The following is an 18,556-nucleotide window of genomic DNA, read 5'->3' on the forward strand; positions in this document are numbered from 1 at the left end:
ATAAAGCCTCTTAACTTTAAAGAAATTGCAGTGGAGCAATCAGCAACTTGTGGGGTCAAAGCTGTGTCTTTGAATTCCTGCACTCTTTGATTAAGTTGGAGAACACATGTACCATTTTGTTTAAAAATAAATATTTACTTTATAGTACATTTCAGAAAGGTGGGAATTTATAATCAACAAAAATGATTACTGTGATTCCAAAAAAGGTTAGGAGTCACTATAGAATTCCTTGGAGATAAATTAAGATTCAAAAAAATTCCAGACATTTAAGTGAAAGAATAGTATCTGCGATTGCACTTACTGGAATAAAATTACGAAGATTATTAATCTTGATGCATCAGACATTAGGTAATCTCTTGCTAGGATCAAGAAGAAATGTCCTCTTCTGATAATGTTGCAGAAGGATTGTTAAAAGAGGCTTTAGTTAATGTTATTGAAATGGTATTTAGCAAATGGTTTTAGGCTGTCCTTATGTTTAGACACTTTTCCACGCTCAGTTTAAATACTAAAGTTCTGTCTGCCTAAGTGACCCTATTGGTTTCAGGTGAATTTAGCCTAGTTCCTCATTATTCTCTGAGAAAGTGAGTTGCGAATTATGTTACTACCATAGTAACATTCATTCTACAAACATATCCCTTGTAGGCAGGCATTTGCTAGACCCCTGGGAAACCAAAACGAATATGGTATAGTCCCTCATCTAAAGGAGTTCAAGGCTGTAGGGGAGACAGCTATATATTCAAATATTTACCATATCGTGTATGTATGCCCACAGGTACATGCATATGTACATATTAAACATGATTGTAAAGGAGCTTACTGGCAGCTTTTACTTATGCGATGCATGCATCACTCAAGGTATGTGCGAGATATATTAGCTCACAGGGCAGGGAGTGAATTGTCCTAGGGGATTCACCCAAAGATTCAAGACTAGATGGTGAGATCAGGGAGGGATGCAGGTGTCCCAGGCAGAATGAACCAGGGATGGGAAAAGTCTGGTTTTAGGTATATTGCACCTCCATCTTGGACTCCAAACAAGGCACTGAATTATTAAAACTCAGGATGCCTCTGTGGTTCAGTCTCCTTAGGAACATTGCATTGCCCTTTGTCTTCTGGGATTTTTATTGGTCTAAAGTTCACTTGCTATTCTCAGTAGTTTTGATGAAAGGTATTCAAATACGCAGTTAGCATCAAAGTATTGAATAAATGAGGAAGAAAAAAAAGCCCTCACCTGTTATTTAAAGTAGTGTTTCTCAAACATTAATGGGCATCAGAATCACCTGTAGGGCTTATTAAAGCGCCGATTGCTGGGCCCCACCCCCCAGAGTTTCTCACTGAAGAGGTCTGGCCTAGGGTCCAAGAATTTGCACTTCTCAAAGCTCTGAGGCTGATGCCGATTTCCAGGGACTGCACGCTGGAAACCATGGACCTGAAGTAATTGATCTGGACATATCTCTAACACAGATGTGGACATGTCTCTGTTTTAAATAAAAATTTATTTATTTATTTTTATCAGTGAATGAGTCAGATAATGACAAAGGTTTTTGTTGTTTAGCACTAATGGTGGCTTAGTGCCTGATGTACCCTGCTTCACTGGGATAGTTGAAGAACACACTTAGTAGCATATAGTAAGACAGAAAGATTAAAATGAATTGACATTTCTATCAAGACACTGTCCCTTACCCTTTTTTAGTTCTAGGGTTTTGATTGTTGTGGTCAGTTCTGCTTAACATTATGTTACTTTTATCTCTGTCTTTATATTATAAATTTACTTTAAAAATTGTAATATGAAAGTAAAGAATCTGAAGATCCAAAAATGTACTCACCTCTACTATCCTTTTCTTAAAATAATATAGTTACTTTACTATACAAAATAAACCACTTAATGGTAATGATATCATGTTTTAGGCTAATTTGCTTGATTCTAAAAAAAAAAAGTTTATCCTAACAGGTACCATATACATGATTCCATTCAGTAAGATAAGAACATTAAGGATGGCATATTGCCCCGTATTATAAAAGTACAGAAGATAATGAAAAGCTAATCTTAGAAAAATTGGTTGTAAATGTTTACATAGTTTTTTCTTTAGAGGTGCTGTAATTGGGTTTAGACACAGGCCCCTTGTTGGAGGTGGGCAGCAGGGAATTCACTCTTGCTGGCCACACTTCAGGAGGGACACAGAGAGGGTTGGTGAGCATGTGAGGGACCCTTGTGGCTGAGCCTGATGCCCTCCACCTCTCACCTGCCTTCTTCCTGAGTGTGTAATATCTCTCCAGCACATCTCCTTATGCTGATTGAAATAAAATCAGTATTGCATAGACTTGTCATGACCCAGCATGCATAGGCCTGAGTTATCATGTGCAAGGAAAGGGAAGGTGTCTCTGGACCTAAGGAGTATCTTCTTTTTCACTCTTCCTGGCAGAAGTTTCCTCCAGATATAAGAAGCATCTTTTACGCAATGATGCATTCATTTGACCATTTTGCTTAGCTGTTCCATTTGTGTCTGTGTGAGGGTGCTAGCCTGGACTTAGGGAAGTTTTCTTGCAAAAGGATAAACTTGAGTATACTCTTCCTGGCTGAGTGAACTGGGGAGAGTTCTCCAGACAAAGTAGCATGCCTAAGGAAAGCTACAGAGGTACCATGAAATGCACAGAAAAATTCATGCACTTTGTCTGGACTAGGAGGTTGGAGGCCAGATGTGATAAAGGGAAGGCTAGAGAGAGAGGGAAAGCCCATTTCCCCTTCTCTTATCTAGAAGTGCTTAATAAAGCACTGGGCTGGGTACAGAGTAGCATGAAAAGGATCTCAAGAAGTGACGCTACCCTCCAGATACAAAACGGTTAAGGAGCAGTGCAAAGCAATACGTGACTAGGGTCCTAAATGACTGGTCCAGGCAGTAAGTGATTATGAATGTCCCTGTCATGTTGTCATAGCATTTGGGGCAGGTCGTGTAGGATGTGATCTAAACAGGAGCTGAGTAGGCAATAAGAGACGTTAGGGCATTACTATTAAATGAAAGGAGGGGAGGGAGGTTTAGCGACTGTTCCCACAATGTAAGCCCCTTTTTCTGTTCTTAGAGGTAATGATATGCAAGTCAATAGATCTATGGGACTGAGGATTTAAATAAGAGGTTCTTCAGGGTTTTATGTTGAGAAAGTTACAAATCCTCTTCAGAAAATGCAGGTGTATATATATTTAAATTTCTGCCTGAATTTCAAGAGGTTCAGGGCTTTCCTAAAGCCCAACCATGGCCTCTACTCGAGAATCTAGATTTAGATGAGACGTGCATCCTGGTAAGTTAGCATCTTAGGGAGATGGGTAAGCCAGGTGCTAGAAGTCAGTCACCGACTCATACCAGCACCCCGGGGGGAAGCCTGGAGCCTATGGGGGTGTGGTGGGTGGTGGCCAGGATGACCAGGAATCCTTTCTGTCTCCCTTTCAGGAGAGAGGCCCCTCTTTCAACTCTGTGTCCCCTCTACCCTCCATCCACTCTCCTTTCATAACAATGTTTTGACAGAATTCATGCCTTCTTTAGCATAACCTTCCCCCATTCACCCTTTCACCTCCACCACACTGAACGCACCCTCCCCCGCCTTCCCAGTGACTGCCTTATGGCCAGACTGAGGGACAAGTGTTGGGATTTCTCTTCCTTTATTTCCCTGCTGGATTTGTTACTGTTGCCTCCTCCTCCTTTATGAAACTCCAGCCTTGGCCCCGCTGACAGCACTGTCTTGCCCTTTCTTCCCTCTCTAGCGGTGGCTTTTCTCGCTGCTCTGGGAGCCTCTTCCTTTACTGGTCCTGTAGGTGGTAGGTTCTCAGGGTTCAGATGTGGCCATCTGCTCCTGAATCCTGCACTCTCTTCCTCATGGGGTGGCCTCCATTCTGAACCTAGGCTTCAGCTGCCACTTATAGAGCAACAAGTGCTAACTTGATTGATTGATTGCTTGATTGCCAGAATCTGTCTCTTAAGCTCTGTATTCAGATATCCTCTTGTCCGTCAGATGTTTCAAACTAGAGATATCTTCTTGCAAACTCAGTGTATCAAAAAGTGTAGTCATGATTTCCCTCCCCTCTCTGTGCCCCCCTCCATCTGAAAATTCTATTTCCTTATTTATTCTTTCAATAGATATTTACTAATTGACTACCATGTGCCTTCCAGAATTCCCTGACTTGGTTAATGGAACCAGAGAACTAGGAGTCACTCTAAATTTCACCCTCTTCCTTATACCTTATCTCTAATTGGTTTCAAAGCTCATGAAGTATCTTTAATATCTATTCCTCCCCTCTTCCTTGCCTTCCTTTCATCTATCTTTCTTTCAAGTTTTTTCTTTTTTAATGCTTACTATTTATAAAGCGATGATAATATAGTAGCGAATAAAATTTACCTCTGCCCTGCCCCCCATGGAGTTTATATTCTAGTGTGGAAACATAATATGTATTCTTTTTATTTAAATTGTGGTAAGTGGTATGAAGGAGAAGAACAGTGTGTTAAGGCACATAGAAGAGGGAATTTAACCTGAAATGGGTTAAAGAAAGATTTCATTAAGAAAATTATGTTTAAGCCAACCTTTTAAGGGGGAAAATGATAAGATTACATATAAGAACTAAGGTTTAAATAGTGCTTGCTATGTGCAAGTTACTTTTCCAAGAAACTTTATATGAATTATTTTAATCTTCCTGTGATCCTATGAGGTAGGTTTTGTTGTTATTGCCATATTACAGGAGGGAAATCTGAGAGGTTATAATTTGGCCACGGTCACCCAGCTAGTGCGTGATAGAGCTGTGACTCAACTCATTCATTCTGGCTCCACAGTATGTATTCTGAACCCTTATGTTGCTTCTTAGTGTGGCCATTTTTGAGGGACAGAGTAGGGAGGAGAGTGTCAGGCAAAGGGGACACTGTATGAGAGCATTTGAGTGCCCAGAGGGCTTGGTGTGAGAAGAATCCCATCACAAAACGTCCTGTGGTCCAATCCCACATTTGGTTCCTTATTCTTAGATCTGGGGGCAGCATGGAAGGGTTTAAGTGGAGGAGATTAAAAGGCCTTCGTTATTTCTTGCCTGGATTACTATAGAAGCACCAGGGAATATGGTGTTTTACGCTTCCATTTGAAGATGCTATTCAGAGTAAGACAAAATCAATTTAAAAGTAGCTTTTTAGGTGGGATAGGGAGGGTGGGAGGGAGGGAGACACAAGAGGGAAGAGATATGGGAACATATGTATATGTATAACTGATTCACTTTGTTATAAAGCAGAAACTAACACACCATTGTAAAGCAATTATACTCAAATAAAGATGTTAAAAAAAAGAAATGAAAAGAAGTAGCTTTTTAGGAAAAAACTACAATAAAATTATACATAGCTTCATTTTTAAACTGAAGTTTGTTTTTAGGACAAAAATAGCAAGCATCTAACTAAATAATTATGTTAAGACCTCATTCGTTATGTGTATGACTTCATCATATTGAACATCCAGAGTCTGCTGAATTGCACTGGGCAGTCTGTGGTTTCACTGGGCATTCTGCTCTATGCATGGCATCGGAATAACATAGCACTCTCCATAACCCAGTTCTTGTGATCTTAGTTTTTCTTAAGTTTTAATATATTGACAGTAGAATTTAAACTGAACAATCAATTTGCATCTGAAGCAGAGCTAGGAATGAGAGGAGTAGAAATGGGATGAAAAATGGTATTTCTTTAGGAGCCAAGAAAGAGAGAATGGATGTTTCAAAAATCTATGTGTTTTCAAAAATATAATTGTTGTGAAGTTCTCTAACCATCACTTTTTTTTCCTATTCTCCTCCTCACTTTGCTCATCTTTCTCAGAAGTAATTTTTTTTAAATTAATTAATTAATTAATTTATGGCTGTGTTGGGTCTTCGTTTCTGTGCGAGGGCTTTCTCTAGTTGTGGCAAGCGGGGGCCACTCTTCATCGTGGTGCGCGGGCCTCTCACTATCGCGGCCTCTCTTGTTGCGGAGCATAGGCTCCAGATGCGCAGGCTCAGCAATTGTGGCTCACGGGCCTAGTTGCTCCGCCGCATGTGGGATCCTCCCAGACCAGGGCTCGAACCCGTGTCCCCTGCATTGGCAGGCAGATTCTCAACCACTGCGCCAGCAGGGAAGCCCTCAGAAGTAATTCTGATAGATTTTGTTTATACTTTAAGAAGCAAATTGGGTTAATAATCCTGTTTCCCACTTGAGTATCCTTTTATATACTTACAATAGAGAACGCTTAGTGATTCTTTGAAAACTTAAAAATTAAAATTATTATAAAAAGTATATTCAACCCAGCAATCCTACTCCTAGGTGTATGCCCAAGATAATTGAAAACAGGTATTCAAACAAAAACTTGCACATAAATGTTTGTAGTAACATTATTCATAATAGGAGAAAAATGTAAACAACCCAAATGTCCATCAATTGATGAATGTATAAACAAAATGTGGTATATCCATACAGTGGAATATTCAGCCATAAAAAGGAACAAAGAACTGATACATGTTACAACATGGATGAATCTTGAAAATGTATGCTAAGTAGAAGAAGCCAGACACAAAAGGGTGCATATTTTATGATTCCATTTACATGAAATGTCCAGAATAGGTAAATCCTTAGAGACATAAAGTAGCTTAGTGGTTGCCAGAGGTTCAGGGGAGGGGTTATAGAGACTGTCTGCTACTGCGAACAGGGTTTCTTTTTGAAGCAGTGAAAATATTCTGGAATTAGATAGTGGTGATGATTGTATAACCTTGTGAATGTACTAATAACCACTGAATTATATACTTTAAAAAGGCAAATTTATGGTACCTAAATTGTATCCTAATTTTTAAAAAGCATTCATGTGGGGAGGAAGAAAAAGGTAATTGAGAATCTGCAAGCATTGTGAAGATGTGTTGCCATAATGTACATCTCATTAAGGCCAAGTAAGAAGAGACATCTCCACTTGGTGGTTTTTTGTTTCTTAACTTTCTAGGATGGGAACTAAAAGAGGACACTGTACCCCTGAAACATAAGCAATGAGGATATGAGGACTAGACCTGTTCTTAATGAAAAGCTTTTGGTTGTTAGTTTGGCTTTTACTTGGTTGTAACTAGAAATATTGGTGTGTTCTCAATATTTAGCTACATGCAGATGAATTAACAGATGCCTGAGATGAGCACTGAGAAGTGAATACAGTGGATATTTTAATGGATAAAACCTGCTTTATTCCTGCCCCAACCTCTCTGTCTATTCCTGCACGTATGATGTAGCACTGGTGAGCCCCAGGGTGTTTCAATGAAGCGTTCCCTAGGAATTTGGAAATAGGAAAATAAGTTTGTTTTCTGATAGTTAAACTGTAAAGTTGACACAGAACAGAGCAGAGATGCATAAAATCATCGTAAGCAAAAGTATGGCTCCCTTACTGGCAAAGTGTGATACAATCCAAGTTAATATAAATAAAGAGCATTTCCATTAGAAAGCAGGCAAGTCAGCCTTGGAAGCATAGAAAAAGGAGTCATAGTGGCAAATGTTGCAGTGCCCACCCTGTTTATACAGTATAGGATATATGGAGAGAGAGTCTCAGCCAGCAGCAGAGAAAATTCAAGTCTGTCTGTAGACGTCTAAGCTGTATCACCAGATTAATGTAGCCTGGCGACTTAAGCATTCAGTTCATCTAAGCAATCTGCTGCTTTTTTTTTTTTTCCCTTAAATTCCTTGCATCCCAAACTGCCTTCTGATGACAATGATGATGACAGTGATGATAATGATTTGGCTTTCAGAATAGATCTATAAACAGGGAGAAAATGTTATGACCATAGAAACTTAAAGTGTAATCATGCCTATTATGGTTATTTCTTATGAGCTTGGCAAATCCAGTAGATGTCTTCAGTGTTCATGCTTATCAGGTTTCAGGGCTAAGTTCAAGGACAAGACCATAGACCACGGGACATGAACCAGTGTAACAAATGCTCCCTTGATAGACCTGTTAGGAGGCAGCCTTTGACCATCACAGGCAGCATCTCTCTACTCCAGTGGTGCCTTGTAGCCAAATAATGAGAAAGAGGGCATTTCCACATAAGAATTTTCTTTGGCATTTTGCACCTTTTAAGTTGCCTGTTTATTAATGATGAAAAACACAAGGTTTTTAAAGGATGAAGTGGTTCTGTAGGTAAACCTCTAGGTAATTCAAGACTTGAAAACACTATCCGATTTATGTATTAATAAATCCTGAACCTAACTAGAAAAAGCACTAGCCTTTGTTCATTCCACTACCATCTCTTTATCACTCAGCTTTGATTTTACTGCATGTGGCAGTATATTCTTCATTGAATGAGGTTAAAATTATATACTGTGTTTACATCCTACTGAGATAGCCCTCTTAAGAGAATCAATTCTTTTTTTAATCCAGGTTATTATCAATATATCATCTAGATACATACTTTTAAAGAGAGTCTATTGATAATTGTTATTTGAAATAATTCTTTTATATTTTCTTGAGTTGATCTTTTTTCTTAAGTAGAACACAAAGATTTCTTTTTCCCTGAAATTATACTTTCTCCCTCAGGAAATATGAGAAAAATATATTGCATGGAGTCAAATCCCAAGTAGAAGTTGATGTGTTTTTGTTTTGTTTCTCCATCAGGATTGCCTGTTTGTCCTGAGCTGGTGAGGGAGCACATACCTAGAACCAAGGATGTGGGACACTTTTTATCTGTCACTGGGACAGTGATTCGAACGAGTCTGGTGAAGATCCTGGAGTTTGAGCGGGATTACATGTGTAACAAATGCAAGCATGTATTTGTGGTCAGGGCCGACTTTGAGCAGTATTATACCTTCTGTCGGCCATCCTCATGTCCCAGCTTAGAGAGCTGTGATTCTGCAAAATTCACTTGCCTCTCAGACTTGTCTTCATCTCCAACTAGGTGTAGAGATTATCAGGAAATCAAAATTCAGGAACAGGTAAGTGATCAAATAAATGCGAAAAATAACAAATTAGAAGAAGTGTTTTTCAGCTATGGGCAAATTGCCAGGACTAGGGAACACGTTTGTAATCTGTTACTAAGAAATAATCAGAGGAACCGAGTGATTTGTCTTATGACTAGATATAGGAAAGAACTGCCTCTCTTTTCTAGTTAAGTAAATGTTATTGTGTTTAGTAGTTGGAGCATGTGTTTATTTTGACCATCCACAAGGTAGATTATATTTTGAGATATTTTCCATATGAATGTTTTTATTTTATTGTAGTTCTAGTGAATTCTTAAACTGATAGTAGGCACAAGTTTCAAGAAAATTCCATAAATCCCCATCGTAATTAAATTATGTGATAATACCAGAGAAATAGAAACAGTAACTTGAAGAACTGCTAGGCTTCTGAATACTTAGTATGTATCTGAGCATACTCAGTGTCTGCTTTCTTTTCCTTGCTAGGTTCAAAGGCTATCTGTTGGAAGTATCCCACGAACAATGAAGGTTATCCTGGAAGATGACTTAGTAGACAGTTGCAAATCTGGTGAGAATGTTAGCTTATATAGTAGGTCCTAAAGTATTGACTAGGAAAAGCCACTTTTTATTTTCCCAAGATCACTGGCAAGTGAGTGTGGGGAACTTGAGAACAGAGACTGGCATGAGGAGGTAGGTAATAGCAGGAAAGAAGCTGGGCTGGAGTTCAGCGATCTAGTCTAGCTGCTTGTTTTATAGATGAAGAACCTGAGTTGCCCATGAGAGCTTATCCTTTGTGTTTCCTCCTCGTATTCCAAACAACTTAAAAACTGTTGCTTTTACTGTTTGCCTAGCAATTTCCACTGGCTGTTTAACATTTAATTTAAATTGAAGGTGGGTCAGAAAATGCAAATGATAGCTGTCAACGATTGCCTTTCAACTAACTTCAACATTTCCTGCTTTAAATATTTCCCATCCTAAGAACCCCTTAATCTCTATTAAAAAAAAAAAAAAAATAGCACCAGTGTGTCCCCTGGGCAGTAACAGGTATGTCTGACCTCTTATTTCATATCCCAGTGCTCCCCTACTGGACAAGTCGAAAATGCTTTATGTCTCTAAATTCCATCATTTCCTTTTCTTAACCCTAAGCTTCTCCAAATGCCTCATTTTTACTGAGCTGCCGTTTCATTAAAATGATGAGGCAAAGGCTCTATGGAAACAAAGAGTTCAGTATCTAGAGTCAAGAATAATTCCTTGTCAAAATATTCTCCCCTTCCACCAAGAATCACCAACCCATAGTTTGAAATTTATGTCAAATATATTAACAGTTCATACTTGTCTAAACAGTATTCTAAGTAAATAACAGCTTTGATCATGGTTTGCCTGATAAATGGACAAGGCTGTGTCAAAGTACCTTGTTCATATAAGACTCTAGATTTTAACCAGAATCTGTAATGTCTGGATCAGCAAAGCAGTGCTTGTATGAGCTTAGCCAGAACATGAAAATGTCCTTTGATAGAGATTAAGATGTTTTCATGCAGTTCATCTAAACTGAATTCTTTCTGCACTTAAAAAAAAAAAAATCTTAAGCTATTTTTCTTTCACATGTCACTAACAATAGAGAATGGATGGAAGCAGTCTGTCATCAGCTATCTTTCATTTATCCATTGCTACAAACCTCTGTGAGAATCAGAAGACATAAATGGCATAATCCTTGCCCTTCAGGAATTTACAGTCTAGTTAGGAACCCCAATCTGACGTTGCAGAGTAATAAAGTTGGAGGTTGTGTACTGATAACTGTAAGTGCTGCAGGAGATTAAAGATGGCTCTGACCAGGGTGGTTGCAGTGGTAAATATGCTGCAGAAGACAGAGGGGACAAAGAGATTGGATTGTAAAAGTAAGAATTTTAGCTTTCTGAAAATAACATTTTTTCCAGTAACATTTACTATGGAAAAACATGCATGTTTCAAACTAGTATCTATTGCCTTAGACTATCATGTATACCTCACAATTGTTCTGATGATCATATGAATCTGTCTCTCAAATATCTGAGTAAATGAAAACATGTATATATTAAAGGGTGTTTAATGGTATTAGTTGCTTTACAAATGTAAAGTAGGTTTACTATAATAACAGCTAATATGTATTGAGCATGTATTCTAGATATTGCATTAAGTACTTTATATACATTATCTGACCCAATTCTCACTATAGTTCTATGATGTAAGTATAATTATTCCATTTTGTAGGTCAAGAAATAAGCTCAGTTTATTAGGTAGCTTGCCACACAGCCGGTGAGTGGTGGAGCTGGGATTTGAATCCACATCTGATGAGGCAGTGCTCTTGTCCATTCTTGAGTACTTCACATTTTCCACATTACTGCTGCTTAGTAAAGTCAGGTTATTACTAGTGGGTGCAATACCTGAAAGTTAAATTTCTCATTTGACTTAATGTAGAAACAACCTATATATAACCCATTAAAATGACCATAGTAGAGAATTCTTTGAAGTGCTCATATAAAGTTGCCCTGGCCATTTTCATCTAAAAAATTGGGGGCAGACAATATAGTAAATGATCACTATTCCTGATTGGATTTGAAAACCATCCAGCAATGGTTGAGGAAGTATCTTGAAAATGTGTGAAGAACCGATTTAATGTGTTCGTCACCATTTACTATGAAGTTGCCTTTGGCTAGAAATATGCCTTCTATTTGGTGAATTGCTACCACCAGTTCCATGCATTTAGCATTCACAGAACACTTTTCTCCAGGAAATCAAAAGCCCTGCAGATTACACATTACACATTGACATTTAGAGAGTGAAAGGCATTTTTTATCAGCAGATATCATATATTTGACATAGGCTTGGAAATGAAGACTTGCCTGTTAGTTCAGAATATAAATACCAGGATTGGATTTAAGGTATGTCCAACATCCTGTGTTCAACAAGATTGAAATCTGGGGGACTAGGATTATATTTCCTTTTTTTGCCCCCTTTTCTCCAGTACCAAAATATCAAATGCCAAGCACTCACCTATACTCATTAATTGAATTGTATGTTATAATAAAAACAGTTGTCATTGTGCCTATAAGTTACCCAAGGCCTCTTAGAAAAATCTGTAAAAGTTTAATATTCTACCCATCAATTAGGAATGGGAGAGTTTCCTTAGATGGGAAGGAACCAACCAAGAAAGAACAAGCAGGGTTGTATCTTGTGCTTTCATAGCTTATGGAAAGGAGCTTTGAAGTAGAACAAGTATTCATTCATTTCTTAGTGCACTCATTCTTTTGTTCATTAAAAAAAAAAGGCAGCGAGTGAATGTTAACAAATGCCGTTAAGTAAAAAATGAAATATACAAGAAACTAAAACTAGTATAGTATCCATTATCACGAGATTGTCTCCTTTCCTGACACCAAATTGATTATGCAGTTGACCCTTGAACAACATGGGTTTGAACTTTGTGGGTCCGCTTATACACGGATTTTTTTCTATAGTAAATACTACAGTACTACACGATCCATGGTTGCTTGAATCTGCAGATGCGGAACCTCAGATTCAGAGGGCTGACTGTGGACTTGAGCATCCGTGGATTTTGGCATCTGAGGTGGGTTCTGGAACCAATCCCCTGCAGATACTGAGGGACAGACTGCACTTTAACCTTTTGGCTGCAATTCCCACCTCTTGTTTAAGTGAGAACTATATGGTTAGAGATTCTGAGGATGAACATTTCACCCAATATAATCACGATGAATAAATCATCCAGTAAACTATTTTCCCAGGGAAAATTTAGAATTTGGTGTGATTATCATGTGGCAGATTAAGAAAAATTAAAATGCTGGCTTTAGCTTTTAGCCATGCAAATATAAGTGCCTGTTTAAAAAAAAAAAAAATCAGGACTCTGTGGTGTTCTTTTGTCCCAAATGGTTTCTGGAAGAATGTGTACTACTCTAAACCATGGTGGGGTGGTGGTTTATTTCTTGGTTCTGGTCCTTTGTCGAGTTTGTGCCCAAGCAGGCAGGATGCTACTGCTGGACTCACTCGGTGCTTTGTCCCAGGTGATGACCTCACTATTTATGGGGTTGTAATGCAACGGTGGAAGCCCTTTCAGCAAGATGTGCGCTGTGAAGTGGAGATAGTCCTGAAAGCCAATTACATCCAAGTAAATAATGAGCAGTCTGCAGGGATCAACATGGATGAGGAGGTCCGAAAAGAATTTGAAGATTTTTGGGAATACTATAAGAGCGATCCTTTTGCAGGTTTGTGTTAAGGGTATAGAGCTGATAATTATTAACGGCATTTCATTCATTAGTTAAATATAATGTTTGTGATTTACGTGCTATGTATCAGTGACTGTGTTCAAAGGGAGTAGCATTAGTCAGTACCTCTAGCTGTAGTCTCCCTTTGCAGCCCTTTTCTGGCATAATCTTTTCTATTTAGAGATCTTACTGGAAATTCCAAGAGATTTTCCATTTCCAACTATTATTTTAACATCTCTTATATTGCCAAAATAGTTTGAGAGCTTTCTACCTTCTTTACCAATTAAATACATAGTTCTGCCTTAAATAGGCAAAACTCATCCTATTAAGAAACTTCATCCTATTAAAGCCATTTCTTTTCTGATGTATCTTATACAGTTAAGACAGCTTCACACTGTTTTAGCTGAAGATTTAAAAATATGAAGTAGGAAAGAGATGCAAAAAATAAGCTTTGTCATCACAGCAAAAAATTTTGACTGTGACACTAAGATGTAATTACACAGATTAAAACATAGCCATTGGGTTTGTAGAGTATCTATTTAAAAATCCCAAATGTATAAAACACCAATTAAATCTTCAAATGTCTATTTTCATTCTTCCTTGGAGGCATCTTCTGAGAAAAATAAACGGAAGCCAGTAAAAGACTATTTCTGATAAACCTCACCTCAAATCTAATACACGGTGATTACTTTATTCTTAAATCACATGGTGAACTGGACAGATATCATTTCACAAAAAGACTTTCAGGGACTTTCCTGGTGGTCCAGCGGTTAAGACTCCATGCTTCCAATGCGGGGGACGTGGGTTCGACCCCTGATCGGGGAACTAAGATCCCACATGCTGTGTGGCTCAATGAAATAAAAATTAATTAATTAATTAATTTAAGAAAAGGCTTTCACTTGCCTAAATATAGGCAGTTTGCTTTTATTTTGTGGGATGATTTTTTTTTTTTTGCTTATGTGTGTAACACGTGTATGGTGGTTACGGATCATTCTTTTATTTGATCCATACAGAAAGAACCAAAGGTCTCTATGTCGTGGCTTTATTAAGCAAACATTTTAAGAATTATATGTATTTTTAAATAAGTTTTTTTACTTAAAATTGTTTCTTAGGCTCAAATCCTCACAAAAATCTGTAACTCTTCCTTGGACCATAATCATTCCTTATTAATTCCAGTGCCACAGCTACACTCCACCTAGTAACAGTGAAGGAAGGGCATCATACAGTGTTCCAACTAGGCCATCAGAAGTTCTTTGTGCTGGTGATTAGTCTATCTTGTTTTACTTAGAAGGCTATAGCTATACATCTCAGTTACTGGATGAAAAGAAGAAATAAATATAATATTTTGTGAGAAGACAGGGAGAAAACGAGGCAACTGTTTTCTTTTTAGTATGAACAGATTCTGCTTTCTTCATATCCTAAGTACCAATTATCAGCCCACTATATTTTACCACTTCAAAGTGTATGTGTGTGTGTTGGGGGGTGTGGGGAGGAGGGTGGAGGTGGGGAGCTGCATCCAAAAGTGTGTCTTCATTTTGCTGGTCTAAAGCCAGAGATTACTTCACTGCTCAGCTCTGGGAGGTTGGCCTGCTTCATTAAGCTCTGATGCTGTGAGTATTGACGAGGAGCTAAAGATTTTCTTCTGATCTACACTGATCTCAGGGATCCCCTGACCCTGATGCATAGAGGCTGGATAGAAACCCAAATGTAGGGGTTGGGGTCTTTTGGGCCATCTCAACCCACTCCAGGGTGACTCATTTATCTTAAATCTAAGAAGCTCTCTTCCTTGGGGTAACTGAAGGCCATGCCACAAGAGTGGATTACATGGGCACACTATTAACATGGTCTAGAACCAGAAATTTGAGAGGGAGGGAGGGAAGGAATGGGGTGGTATTCACCCTAATGCATTCTCTTCCATGATATAGTCATGGGAGCTTCTACTGCCATGACCCAAGGAATCAAGTTTTTCAACTTTAGGTGATAACAAATTTAGGGAATGGACCTTCCCCTTTGCTTTTCTCTGGTACCTCAGACCTGACTTCAGAGTGTATCTTTTGTGTTGACCACAGTGTGAGGAAACCTTGAGATGAGAAATAAGCACAAGTAGTACAGGTAATAAAATAGTTAACAAGTAAGTAGCTCCTACTATGTGCCAGATACTGTTCTGTGTGCTGTGCACCTATTAGCTCCTTAACAACCCTACGAGATACCATCATTATCTCCATTTCACAGATCAGGAAATGGAGGTGGAGAGAGTAAGAAACCTGCCCAAGGTCAGACAGCTAGTAAATAGCAGCACTGGGCTCTGCCACCAGAGCCTGTGGGATGTGCTTCCTGTCAGCGCATTAGTCACTGAATCCACCTTTACTGAAAAAGCTGGCTCTTTAACAGCTCCGGCTTGAGTGTCTTCCAGGTCAGTTTGCCTACTTGTTCCCTGCTTGTTGAGGCTATTCTTTCTTTCTTTGTATGTGTAATCTCCAGATTCTGGTCAGAATTTACATACCTGCTGTCGGGTCTTAACTACGTAGATCTCAGACCTTTCATCTTTTTTCTCTAGACTTTCTACCTCAGGAAAGGAGGGATTCCCTCCAGCAGTTAATGAACTTCCAGGATTTACTAATTCTTCTTTTTGGTTCCCTTTTTACTAAAATGTTTTCTTCCTTAACCATTTCTGCCATCCCAGGTCACATCACCATAGCTTAATTGCCGCTGAGTCAATTTTGATTCGTTACGAAAAGTAGCCTTTGTGCATAGGGACACAAATTATGGAGGAAGGCCCTTTCCTTTATCTTGATGGAAAAGCTTCTGGAACTGGAATCATCAGCTAAAGGAGTACTTGTATGATTATTTTCCTCCTCAAAAGAGCTATCATTGAAACATGAGTACAAGCTCAGAGTTAAATATAAAAGCCCTCAAACGTGCAGATTAGTTACCAGCATGTGGACATTAATTTCTGGTAATGCAGAAATGCAGACATACAGAGTACCATCACAGTAGTGAATTCCGTATAAGGCAGACTCCGTAGGGGCTTGTTAGAGTCTCATAAATTCTATGGGCCTCACTGGTTGATTGGCCAATGACAGAATGAAATACCTACTTTATTCATTGATGGCATAGGCAGATCTCAGATTTGGTGTTTGATATATCTGAAAACAGAACCTAAAACAGTGGTAATCACTTATTTAAAGCATGTTATCAGAAGAATCCTAAGACCTCCAGCTTGGATTGCTAGAGTTGTTGTTTATAATGATCTTCTAAATATCCTGATACATTGATGCTTAGTCTAGATAAAACAATTTACCAAGCTGCTCAGAGCAAGTGCTGAATTGACTTTCAGGATGGGTTGATTTTACCTCTCTTATACCTCTGGAGAAGCTCCATGAGCTCCAAGTACCTTTTGTATTTAAAGATAACAGGCTTCTACAATCTGTCTCATTGTTTCTGAGATCGAACACCTTCCTTTTATTTAGGCAGTGGAGTAAGTTTACTGAAATTATTGCACAAGAAGTGCAGCTGGTATTATTTTTAAGGGATAATGTTGGTCCAATGAGGGAGAAGAGATTTCTTTCTGTCCCTTGTAAAGTATGCTAAATTTATAGAAACAAACAGGTAGCACCCAGGAATAAAAAGAATTTTCATCTCATGGCCTTATAATAAGAAAAGGACTTTTAGGACCAAAACAAAGTTATTCACCCCTTTTAGTCATTTGGAAATGGTACCCTTGATCATTTTAGAGCATAGAGTGTTTCTAAGAAGATAGGATAGAAAGGGAAATTTCAGCTAGGATTTCTTGAAAATTATTGGCAACTCATCTTTCTGCCTTTCCTAGGAAGGAATGAAATATTGGCTAGCTTGTGCCCTCAAGTTTTTGGAATGTACCTAGTAAAGCTTGCTGTGGCCATGGTGCTGGCTGGTGGGATTCAAAGGACCGATGCTACAGGAACACGGGTCAGAGGTTAGTACCCATTTAAAATTTTTGAGAAATATTCACACACAGAGTAAGAAGAGAAGCTAGAATTTTTCTTTCCTGAATAAAAATTGCTTGTTGAGCTTTATTTTCCAAATGTAATCTTTTAAAACTGACAGTTGTTCACTATGTAATACTCAGTCCAACATCAGGAACTACTGTGTAGGATACCAGTCTTTCCAAAGACTTTCAATAAGTATATATTCTTGCTCCAGCCTATCAGGGTGCCACAAAATAAAATCTTTACATTTCTTTTACTGTCTGTGTTTTTCATTGGATCCCCAGTCTCTCTCCAAGAGGAAAAGATTAGAAATAGTGCTTTTTAATGTCTCCAAGTCAGTGTCTCTCCATCTGTGGCTGTCAGTGTGTTTGTCTCAGACTGCTGCTCTCAGTCATCTGCCTGCTGGTTCCCCTTCTGCTGGTGGGTAGCAAATGTGCCATCTGCCAAGAGGTGCTGCCATAGGTCATGCATTCAAGCAAAAATTACTCTAAGTGTGTAATTACATCCAAATGGCAGAAAGCTCTTTTGTGGTTAACACACTTAACTGACCTGAATCTGGCATAAACTAGGTTTATTATGGCCCTCATACAGGCAGTATGAGGGTCATAATAACCAAAGGCTTAACCGAAAGACTAAAAGGACATTATTATAAATCAGACTGTTAGTAGGGACTCAAAAACCATACTGTACAGTATAGAATAGTAAGTGTAAGGTTTATGTGTACTGTATGTTTTGATTACCTGCTGTTTGCAAGGCCTTCTGCTAAATGTTGAGCTTACGTAGTATTTCCCTATTAATGTATTCAGAAAATACTTGAATATTACTGAATAAATTTGCTTGATCAGTGAGATAACATATGCTGCAGGATGTTCATGTGTTCATCTATGTTATATTTGAAAAATAAGAGTACTTTAAGATAGATATTTCATTAAACTACTAAAATTTTCACAGAATGAAAAGGTTTTCACTTAACTGTTAGAATCATAAGTGATTTGGTATTTATAAAGCACTTATAAAGTCCCAGACACTTAAAAGTACTTAAATAAAAATAGAATAAAATACTTATATGGCGGGATGGAAAGCTTTAATCACAGTACTTTGATATTTAAAATAGATTAAATAAAACCAGAAACTTTATAAGGCAAAATTTTTTTAAATGTTAAACACAGTATTAAACATCTGGCAATAGCACAAAAATCTGTTAAAAAATTTAGATTTTAAATGGTATTCAGAAATCAATTAAAAGATTGTTATTTACCTTGAAAGTTAACTTTTCTAAGATATTCTGGTTAAATCCTTCCTTGAATGACCTTAAGCAAAAGCACCATATAAAATATAAATTGTGTGGGCATCCCAAGTGGACCATTTTCTTTTTAATTTTATTTATTTATTTATTTATTTATGGCTGTGTTGG

General features: G+C 38.1%; 1 protein-coding gene across 3 annotated transcripts in view; it reads left to right on the forward strand.

Moving 5' to 3' along the window:
- Positions 1-18,556, forward strand: part of MCM9 (minichromosome maintenance 9 homologous recombination repair factor) — an 84,986-nt gene that overhangs the window by 3,459 nt on the left and 62,971 nt on the right. For 2 of the 3 annotated variants that reach the window (XM_028168665.2, XM_057527744.1), the window contains exons 3-6: positions 8,623-8,939; positions 9,408-9,489; positions 12,974-13,174; positions 17,004-17,129. In XM_028168665.2, the coding sequence (XP_028024466.2) occupies positions 8,623-8,939; positions 9,408-9,489; positions 12,974-13,174; positions 17,004-17,129 (726 nt within the window). The remainder of the gene's footprint in view (positions 1-8,622; positions 8,940-9,407; positions 9,490-12,973; positions 13,175-17,003; positions 17,130-18,556) is intronic. The other variant, XM_057527745.1, reaches the window with a different exon arrangement.

The sequence above is a fragment of the Balaenoptera acutorostrata genome, chromosome 14, assembly GCF_949987535.1.
Source record: "Balaenoptera acutorostrata chromosome 14, mBalAcu1.1, whole genome shotgun sequence".
NCBI classification, from domain to species: Eukaryota; Metazoa; Chordata; class Mammalia; order Artiodactyla; family Balaenopteridae; genus Balaenoptera; species Balaenoptera acutorostrata.